Below are 11,507 nucleotides of genomic sequence, written 5' to 3'. Positions count from 1 at the left end.
AAGGCAAACTTGGGAGAAAATGTTTACAAAATATGTATCCAACAAAGGACTTATATCTAAGATGTATAAAGAACTCTCACATTTGGGCAAAATAGTTTAAAAGATACATCAACCAAGATGACATATAGATTGCAAATAAGCACAAGATGCTCTACAGCATTAGTTATCAGGAAAGTGTAAATTAAAACCACAGTGAGATACCACTTCACTCCCACAAAGATGGCTAAAATTAAAAGGAATAACCATACTTAGAGAGGGCAAAGATATGAAGGAAATGGAAAGCTTCTATACTGCTGGTGGAAATGTAAAATGGTACACCACTTTGGAAAACAGTTTGGCAATTTCTTAAATAGCTAAATATACACTCACTATATGACCAAACTATTCATTCCTAGGTATTCACACAAGAGAAATGAAAACTATGTCCACACAAAGACTTGTATTCAAATATTCGTATCAGTTTTATTTGTAACAGTCAAAAACTAGAAACAGCACAGATTTCTATCAACACATGAATAGAAAAACAAATTTGGTATATCTATACAATGAAATACCACCTAGCAATAAAAGTAATTAATGTAGATACATGTAACAACAAAAATGAATCAAAAATAGTTATGCTGAATGAAAGAAGCCAAACAAAACAAGAATGCCTGCAGTACGATTCCATTTATGTAAAATTATAGAAAGTGCAAACTCATTTATAATGACAGAAAACAGATCAGTGGTTGCCCATGGATGGGGAGAAGGGTGTGAGGAGGGAGGGCTGGGTGACAAAGAGGCACAAGGAAACTTTTAAGGGTAATGGGTATGTTCATTATTTTTATTGTAGTGGTTCTAAAGGTACACACAGATGTTAAAACTCATCAAATCATACACTTTAAACAAGTTCCATTTACTATATGCTATTATACCTCAATAAAGTTGTCAAATATATTTTGGAGACAATGAGAGAAATTTGAAAATGGGCTGGATATGAGATATCATATTAGATGTCATATGAGAATTTGATTGATGATAATCCAGTTATGGCAGAGAATTTCCTTATTTTTAGGAGATGGATGCTCATGTATTTGAGTGTAATGTCTAGAACTTAACATCAATTACTCAGGAAAAAATTTACAAATACATTGTTGAATCCAGATGAAAGTTATCTGTATGTTCACTGTACTGTTCTTTCAGTATTTCTACATGATTAAAAATGGACATGATTAAAATGCAGGAAAAATACAATATTGCCATATTGATTTATTGCCCACCCTCCTCTTAGAAAGAGAGACATTATTGTCTTAGAATAATAGATTTGTAAGCAAATCTTTCCTGGGAAAGTCTCCAGGGAGGGAGACATTCTCTCCCTTTACTGTCCTAGAATGGAAATAAATCTGAGCACACTGACTGTTACTGTCTAGACATTAAGAAACATGAGAGATTTATGGGAAATTATCTCTGACTAGGAGGCTAGAGCCAATCACACACAACCAAAAAGAATAATGATATGAAATGAATGTAGAGTGGTATGAAATCGATGGATAAGATGACAAAGACACATTATACGTGCATAACTGAAGTCCCTGAAGAGGAGAAGCAATGGATCAGAAAAAAAGTTCAGCAAAATAAAACTTCCCTGAAATAAAAGTCTTGAATCACGATTGGAACAGCTCACTATAATCCAGTTAAAATTAGTTCACAAAAATCAAGACTAAGACGTATGCTTCTCAAGATCCTTAAGTTCAAGCATAAAAAAAGAATCACGTGGCAGAAATGTACAAGAAAAATAGGGAGCAGGTTAATCCTCAACTTCTCAATGGCATCACTCAATTTTAGAAGAGCAATGTTTACCAAGTTCTCAGGTAAAGAAAGTATAACTTTAATAATCAGGGTTCAATTGAGGCAGTAGATTCATTATGAGTATTATGGAATAAGGAATTTTTTATATGAATTAGATCATGCAAAATTGTGAGAGTAGCTGGGGAAGTAAAGGTATGGACGGGGAAGGGGGAAGATTAGACAAGTCACTAAACCAGCCCTTTGGAAAAACTGGCATGGATGGATAAGTCAGAGCTTGCAAGAAAATCTGAGAAGCCAGGCACTTACAGCTGCTTAAGTGAGACTGTGAGAGGGGAGCTGATGGAGAAGTCTATGAAAAGCTGTTGCCTGTGTGAGCCTGCAGCCAGGCATCCGATGGCAGATCATGGGCCACTGGTGGTCAGCAGGGCTCGGAGTTAGGAAGAGCTGAATACAGAGTAGAAGTGAGTGAGGAAAGATTAAAACCTTCTGGGTATCTCTGCGTCTGTCCTTCACTGCATCTAATCTCAAACTTTTGGAGTAACAGTTGCTCCTTCACTTTGACTTCCCAAATCTCATGCAATTTCTACTTCTGGCCAGTTCTAACCTGGAGTCACACAGGATTCTTGAAAACAGATTTCTCAGTATAACCCAGACAACAGTAGAGCGATGCAGCCCAATAACCTAAAAATCATTTTTACTATTGGAAAAATTTTGTGGCGAAATATCATCTGAGTTCAAAATTTCTAACTTTGTTCAGTTGTTTTCTGTAGTTAAATTCACTTCTAAAATAAGATTCACCAAAGTTAATAATGACCTCCTTGTCGCAAAATCCAAGAACCAGTTTTCCATCCTCGTGTGAACTGACCTCCAGTCTGTAAGTTCCTCTAGGGAAACACTCATTGGAAACACTCTTTTCTCTGTGAGCCCCTTGCTCACCTGGTATGTTTTCACCTCTCTGGCTGCTCCTTCTCATTATCCTCTGTAAATGAATCCTTGGCCCCATCCTCGAATGTCGATAGCACAAGCCTTAGTCCTAGACCTGCATTTCCTGTTACTCCATACATTTTCTTTAGGTAGTTGGATGAGACTAAGATACCACAGACAAACTCTCAAATCCTTCCCAAGCATAGGGAATGGAAGGGGGGACCTTGCCAGGCTCAGGAAGTGGGGTGTATCTAGTATTAATCAAGAACTTCTCCCCAAGTATAGTTCTAAGTGCTTTACGCAGATAAGTGCTTTCGCTTCTTAGTGAGTAATCGTGCATCCCCCAAAGACATGTTGAAGTCCTAACCCCCAGTACCTCAGAATGTAAACTTATTTGGAAACAGAGTCTTTATGGAAGTAATCAAATTAAAATGAGGCCAGTAGAGTGGGCCTGAACCAATAAGACTGGTATCCTTATAAAAAAGGGAAAATTAGACGCAGAGACAGATATGCAGAGCGAACAGTGTGAAGACACACAGGAAGAAAACATTTGTGTGACTGGAGTGATACACCTACAAGCCAAGGAATGCCTGAGACCACCAGAAACTAGGAGAGAGGCATGGGATAATTCCTTCTCTAGCCCCCGAAGCGGGAGTGCGGCCCTGTTGGCACCTTGATTTCAGACTTCCAGTCTCCAGAACTGGGAGACAATACATTTCTGTTGTTTTCGGACCCTCAGTTTGTGGTACTTTATTACAGCAGCCCTAGGAAGTTCATACACTTCTCACGTCAACTCTAGGAGACAGGTACCAGTGTGAATATTCTTTATAGCTGAAGACATCAGGATAGAGAGGTTAACTAACCCGCCCAAGGTCACATAGCTAGTAACTGGTAGAGCTGAGGATTGAAACCCTAGCCAACTGACTCCTGAGCCTATCTACCTAACCACTATGCAAATTGCCTCTTAATATTTTGAAAAGCATTGCTCCTAGGGACAAAAATGTTGAAAAGGGGGTATGTAAATCAATCTTAATATGCAAATGGTTGAATCAGTTATTGCATATCCACCCCATGAACTATCATGCACCCATTCAAAAAGGTACTGGGAAGTAATAAAGCAAGAAGCAGAGATGCATGACATGATCCCATATTTGAAAATCAAGGAAAAAAACAATCCTTATGTAGTTGTTGATTATAAGCATGGAACATATGTCTGTCTATATATAAAATTATGAGCACAGATTAAAACATGAATGTGTTCATAGTTAATTAGTCTTGGTTATCTGTTGGGGGTAAATAGTGGAGGACATTCAGTAAATGATAAATGTATTCGTTAGCTTTTTCTAGGTAACAAGCCACCCAAAATTTAGTGGCTTAAAACAATCCATTTTAATCTATGATTCTGTGAGTTCTCTGGGATGGGTGGGATGGATGGCAGAGCTTTTCTAGTCTGGGCCAGTGTATTACTAATCTTTTACTATGTAACAAGTTACCCTAAAATTTAGCAGTTAAAAACAACAAACATTTATTATCTCACAGTTTCTGTGGGTCAGGAATTCAGGTGAGGCTCAGAAGGTTGCCTCTGGCTGAAGGTCTCTCATGAAGTTGCAATCAAGATGTCACCTGGGGCTGTGGTCTTATTTGAACGCTAGACTGGGAGAACTTGCTCCCAAATTCACTCATGTGGGTCTCCCCCAACAGGGCTGCCTCATGTGTCCCCTTGGGTGAGCCATCTGAGAGTGAGAGAGCATCCCAAATGGAAGCCATGGTCCTTCTGTAACCTAATCTTGGAAGTGATATCACATTACCTCTGCCTCATTCTATTCACTAGAACCAGGTCACTAAATCCAGCCCAAACTCAAGGGAATGGAATTACACAAGAGTGTGGCTACCAGGAGATGGGGATCATGTAAGGTCATCTCAGAGGCTGCCGACCACAGTGGGCTTGAACATGATTAGATGGATAGAATAGCTTCATTCACACGTCTGGCAAATGAAATTTGGTTGGCCTAGGGCACCTCAAATGGGAAGTTTCATCTCTGCTCCATCATTGCTCCATTAGGTCTCATCCTCTAATAGCATAACCCAGGCTTTTTCACACTTGGGTTCAGGATTTCAAAGGGCAAGAGTGGGCAAACTTCAATGCAAGCACTTCTCAAGCCTCTGCTTGTGTCATATCTGCTAATGTCCTGTTAGCCAAAGAAATGGCCAAATCCAGTTTCAAGGGTTGGAGAAACAGACTCTACCTCTTGGGTGAAATAGCAAAGTCATATTGAGAGGGGGAATATATTCTGATGGAAGTGGCCAAAGAGGATCATCCAGACTTCTGGATTCTGGCTGGAATGTAGACATCTGGAAAGAGCTTAGCTGCCATTTTTATAGTGAGAAAAAAAACTATGTAATCTACAAAATCATAACTTTTCTTGAACTCATTAGAGAGCTAAGATTATAGAGCAACCACCTAGCTTGATAAATGCCTCAAAAGATACAGGGAGTTATCACTGGGTCACCCATGGCAGGGCAGGAAGGAAGATGGGTCCACCATACCAGGGGTAAGAATTCAGCAAGAATTTTAAATAAATTTCTAAGAGACTGGAGAAAGCCCCTCTCAGTGGTGCAGTTCTGCCCAGGGACAGCTGCTGATACAGAAGTGGCACAAAACCCCAATGGGCCCCTACTCCCTTACAGAACAAAAGCCTTAAGGCACTGCGGGAAGTGAAGGAAACCTTGTTGCTCCCCCAACCCCCGCCACCAACCAGGACATAGATGAAGATCCGCTGCAGCTAGAAGAAAGGAAAAGGAAAAAAAATCTACTCATGGTGGAAGTGCAGGAAACCATTCCAGGGCCCAGACCATTAAAGGCCTTATACCAATGGAGAGGGCAGGATCACTGAAAAAGCCTCACCCTCAAGACCTAGGGATACAGGACCTGCCTAAGACTGAGACTGACCCAGGACAACTCCTGCCCCTGCCCCCAGCTCATCAGGTCACGAAGACCCAGGTAATAATACAAGTTTATTACTAAGGGAGAGGCAAGAGCGTGGAGAGAGAGATTCTGAGATGTAGACTCATGAAAAAGGCCTAAAGGCAAGGGTGCTGCATGAATATAGGGAAAAGTTCTCTGGGAAACCAGTGCCTCTCCTAAGCACAAAGTAACACTAGAGAAATTTGAAGTCACTGGCACACCAAAGGTAAAGAGAGCAACAACAAAACCTAAACCCAGTCCAAATCCTGACTAGATGGACTCGATCTCCCTATGCTAATGATCTATAAGGAAAGCAGCCATGTCTATTCTCAAGAATAAATATTTACGTCAGCTTCTATTCTCCGATATAGAGCAACTGACATTCGGCCAAAAATTAGATGCAAAACAGCAAGAGAAAACAATCCGCTGTCAAGAGAGAAAGCAATCAACACATCCAGACTCAGTTGATCCCATTGTTGGAACTATCAAACAGATAATTTATTTTTTTTAAATTTTTTAAAAAGTGAAAGCAAATTTATTTAGGGAGATACAGACTCTATAGACAGATTGCGGGCCATCTCAGAAGGCAAGAGAGGCGGCCCAAACAGACAATTTAAAATAAAAATGATTAATATATTAAAGAGGGTAGTGGACAATGTAAACCACAGGTATGAACAGATGGGGAATTTCAGCAGAAAGATAAAAACTCTATGATCCAAATGGAAACACTAGAAATAAAAAGAGAACATAACTGAGATGAAGAATGCCTTCAATGGGTTTATCAGTAGACCTGACAGAGCCAGGGTAGGGGTTAAAATCTGTGAACTTGAAGATAGGCTAGTAGATATTATCCCAACTGAAAAACAAAGAGAAAAATAATGTTTGAAAACAGGCACACATATAGGGATGGAAAATAGTAGCATTTTCTATCTAACAGTCTATCTTCTGGTCACAAATTATTTACATTAGCACACCATGCAAAACATGTACACTCCCTTCCCAAGACCTCTAGATATCTATCCCAAATTATGGCATCAGGCTCAAATCCAAGACCTTAAGTCTTCTATATCAGGTTCATATATGACTGAGGCTCTTTGGGTGTAGCTTCTCAGTTTCTTGATCCAGAGACCTGTGAGCTAATTGACAAGTCATATGACCACCCCCCCACCCAACACACACACACACACACACACACACACACACACACACACACAAATATAAATACAATAGTGAGATAGGGACAGGATAACTGCAATAGATACTCCCTTTCAAAAAGGGAAGGAACAAGAGGCACATATCAGTCACTGTTCCATAACAATTCTGAAATCCCAAAGACCAAACGTTGTCAGGTCTCCCTGATCCAGGGGCAAACGATGTTTCTTGCTTAGGTCACAGTTCTACCTGCGAGTGGCTTCGTGGCCCATTTTAATCCCTTGTTCTTGGGTCTTCTCTCTGAGATGGCCTTCTTTTCCCATAAGAAATGGCCCATGTTTGCAGCTGAGTAACTTTCTCAGCTTGCTTCCTGTTCACAGAAGTTAGAGAGGGGAGTCCAGAAGCCACTTTTCATTTTGGACTGTTTCAGTCTCTTTAAGTCCAACCTGGAGGTAATTTTGCTAGTAAAACTCTATTAAAACTGTTACAGGTTTCCTACGAATCTGTTAGTCCATGTCCCAAATGCAACATCAACCATTCTTTTTAAGACAGGCCCCTCTCGATTTTGAGTAGTGGGTTGGGCTACCGAGGACAAAGTTGAAAAGTTTTTAGAAGCTGTTCAGCTTAGCTGAGAGGGTTTCCCAAACGCCAACTTAAATATTTCACACATTTTAACAAAGGGTCTCACAGCCACATGCATAATTTGATCTCTACCCTGAGGCCATTTTTCTTCACCTTGAGAATATTCTGATAGTTGGAAAGACTGGATATGTGAAGCAGTTATTTTTGAACAAAGTTAAGTCCTGGCCTTTTTTTTTTTTTTTGTATTTCTTCTTAATTCTGCTTGCAAATGGATGTTGTTTACTGAGTTCGTATTTTTCTTTCTGTACCTTATCATATGCAGCTAAAATGAGCAAACTGATACTTCCAGCATTCTGTTGGAAATCTCTTTAGCCAGATCCACAAGTTCATTTGGTACATCCTCAGTCTTTCCACAGAGCATGGTGACTGTTTTGCTATCTTTTCCTTACTAAACAACATAAACTGCCGTCTTTTCCAGCCTTTCTTAACAATTTTCTTCATTGTTTTTCCAGCCTCCACCTTTCACCCAGGCCCAAAGCTAATAATGCCGTGTCTTATGTTTTGATACAATACCCCCAGTATGCGTACAATTTTAGGTACTACTCAGCATTTGCTGTGCAGCAGACTACCCCAAAACTTAGACGCTTAAAACAGTAATCATTTTATTTATCTCGTAATTCATTGGCTGGGATAACTGGTGTGGCTCTTTTGCTGTGGCTGGGGTTAGAGGTCAAGGAAGGCCTCACTCCCATGTCTGGCATTTGGTCTAAGGAGCCTGGGGTGGGCTGGCTCATCTCTGCTCCATGTGGTTTCTCATTCTTCAGTAATCTGAGCTTCTTCACATGAAAGTTTGAGAATTCCAAAGGGCAGCAGGAGAGGGTAAGCCTCAAAGCAGGCTTTTCACACTTCTCCAGCATCTTCTTGAATCTCTTTGCTAATGTACATTGGCCAAAGCGAGTCACATGGCCAAGCTCAGAGTCAAGGAGTAGACAGAGACAGCCCTACCTCTTAACAAGAGAAACAAGAGTAACACTATAAAGGAGTGTGCATAAAAGGATGGGAGAGATCTGTGGCTATTTTGCATTGTACCACAATGAAAGAAGATAAAAACATGATGTCATGGAAACCAATATGAATGACAGGATTATATTTATGTGCTCGTGTAAAATTGTATTTGCAGATTTGTGTATATATAAAACCATAATGAAAAAAACTATAATGACTTTATGGATTCATGTGAGAGAAATATTCAGCAGGAAACATATTCGATAGACACGATTATATTAAATTTAAAAAAATTCAATTCAATTATTCCTTCCATTGTGTAATGTTTTCTGCTACAAAAACACCCCACAGAACTGAGAGCAGGTCTACACATCAACATATTTTGTTGTCCTATCTTTCATTTTGTTGACATTTTAAATTGCTTAATATAATACAGTAAACATTACTGTCATTTATATAGTTTTGCACACTCCATGTATAACGAATTGGGTAATGGTGCCTTACAATACTTTCTACAGGAAGGTTTTTCCTAATGCATCAAGCTGATTTTCCAGTATGAATTCTATTATATTTTGTGAGTCCGGGCAAATATGGAAATTCCCCTTCATTCAGTGCATTCTTAGAGTAATTTTTCTCATCTCAGGTGAGAGAGCTTGATGAATGCTTTTTATTATGCAAGGTATTCATATAGGATCTTGGTTGAATTTTATAAAACACACTTAGACCTAAATGCTATGATAAAGGCTTTCTCATTTTCAAGAAACAGGGTTACTTTCATGTATGAATACTGCGATGCATACTCAGAACTGATTTCTGAGTGAAGCCCTTTCCACAGTCACTACATTTATAGGGTTTATCTCCAGTATGAATTGTCTGGTGTTTATTGAAATTTGATCTGTCAGTGAAGGCTTTCCCACATTCTGCACATATATATGGTTTCTCTCCTGTGTGAATTCGTTGATGTACTTTGAGATGTGGTTTCTTGGAGAAGGATTTCTCACAGTCAGAACATTTATAAGGCTTCTCTGTGGTATGAATTCTCTGATGTGTAATTAACTCTGACTTCTGGATGAAGGCCCTTCCACAATCAGCACAAACATAGGGTTTCTCTCCAGTATGAATTGTCTGGTGTTTATTGAAATTTGACCTGTCCGTGAAGGCCTTCCCACATTCAGCACATATATAAGACTTCTCTCCAGTATGAGATTTCTGGTGAGTATTGAGATTTGACCTATTGGTGAAGGCCTTCCCACAGTCAGTGCATATATAGGGTTTTTCTCCTGTGTGAATTCGCTTATGCATCTGGAGTTGTGATTTAGAAGGGAAAGACTTCCCACAGTCACTGCATTCATAAGGCTTCTCTCCAGTATGAATTCTTTGATGTGCAATCAAGTGTGCCTTTTGGATGAAGGCCTGCCCACATTCAGTACATACATAGGATCTCTCTCCTGTATGAATTCTCTGATGCATTCTGAGTGTTGATTTTTGGGTAAAGGCTTTCCCACACTCACTGCACTTGTGGTGTCTCTCTCCAGTATGAATTTTCTGATGTACATTGAGGGCTGAGTTCAGGGAGAAGCCTTTCCCACATTCACTGCACTCATAAAGTTTTTCTCCAGTATGGGTTGTCTGATGCCTCAATAGAGATGACACTTGGAAAAATGATTTTCCACATTCACTGCATTTATAGGGTTTTTCTCTAGTATGCATTTTCTCATGCAAAATTAATTCTGAATTCTGGATGAACGCCTTCCCACATTCAGAACATATATAGAGCTTTTCGTCTCTATGAACTCTCAAATATATACTGAGTAGTGGCTTCTGTGTAAAAACATTTACACATTTGCTAAGCTCATGAGGTTTTTCCATAGAATGAATTCTCTGAGGTGGGAAGAGGTGTGACCTCTGGGTGAAGATCTTCCCAAATTCAGTACACATATTTGCTTTCTCCCCAACAGGAAATTTCAGATTGTGACTGAGTGCTTGTTTGAGGCTGAAGACTTTTCCATGCTGATTGCTGTCACAGAATTTCACTCCTGTATGCGTATTTTCATGGTTAGTATAAGAAGAGCTCTGGGTGAAAACCTGACCATGTCCAATAATCTTATCGAAGTTCTTTGCTGCACTGTTTTTACTATGAATATGTAAGTCTAAATTATGCTTTAAACTCTTTCCAAATGAGTTACGTTTATGAGGTCTTTTCTGTGAAGGAATACGATTTGGGCCTGGATGAACAAATTTTCCACTGTCTTTATATTCATAATCCCACTCTGTATTCAATATTTTCTTATTGATGAAAGCAGCAGGATTCTGGTTTCCCTGATAGCTCTTTATCTGTTCAGCATCTTGCCACAGTTCTTCTAAAATGGAATACAATGAATCATCCCTTGTATCTTCACCCTCCATTTCACTATGAAATGAAACTTTTCCAGAAATTCTTTTTTGTGAGGTCTTAATCCCAAACTTCCCATCTAAAAAGAGAAAGAAAAAGTAAAATTGACACAAAGAATAGATAGCAGAAGATTAAAAGGTACACATAAGCTAATTCAAATGGAATACAGGGAAGCTAGTTACATTTGATGACGATGATGATGACAATGATGACAAAAAAAAAATATATATATATATATATATAGCCCTTACTATGTGTCAATCTCTTGCATGACACTTACGATGTTCCAGGCATTGTTCTAAGAAACATATACATATGAACTCATTTAATCCTTTCAAAAGTCCTATATTTTCAATTATTATCCACGCCCATTGTAGATAAGGAAAGTGAAGTTCAGAATGATTGTCTATATATGTATGGATCCTTCCCTCCCTCCCTCCCTCCCTCTCTCTCTATCTATATCTGTATCTATACACATACACATATATAGTTATTCAGTATTGGAGATTGGAGTTTAACATAAGAATCTAGCTTTATTTTGATAAGTGATATCAAGTAAGGTGGACAAAAAATTAAACAGACAAGGGTTTTAAAGAGAAATATCTGTGGAGAGTCTAGGCTTGAAAGGGGTAACTCAGAGTCTAAGTCCTCATTAGCTTTCAATTTTAAATCCTCACTGATCTCGCTGCTTCTTGCTTA

At 39.1% G+C, this 11,507-nt stretch overlaps 1 protein-coding gene across 3 annotated transcripts in view; it reads right to left on the bottom strand.

The window, feature by feature from the left end:
• Positions 1-437: 437 nt before the first annotated feature.
• Positions 438-11,507, bottom strand: part of ZNF81 (zinc finger protein 81) — a 70,691-nt gene continuing 59,621 nt past the window's right edge. For all 3 annotated transcript variants that reach the window (XM_010968100.3, XM_074359577.1, XM_074359576.1), the window contains one exon: positions 438-10,887. In XM_010968100.3, coding sequence (XP_010966402.1) covers positions 9,191-10,887 — 1,697 coding nt within the window. In that variant the 3' untranslated portion in view covers positions 438-9,190. The remainder of the gene's footprint in view (positions 10,888-11,507) is intronic.

This window comes from Camelus bactrianus, chromosome X (assembly GCF_048773025.1).
Source record: "Camelus bactrianus isolate YW-2024 breed Bactrian camel chromosome X, ASM4877302v1, whole genome shotgun sequence".
NCBI classification, from domain to species: Eukaryota; Metazoa; Chordata; class Mammalia; order Artiodactyla; family Camelidae; genus Camelus; species Camelus bactrianus.
The sequence above is the reverse complement of the archived record's forward strand: the minus strand, read 5'-3'. Positions and strand labels throughout refer to the sequence as shown.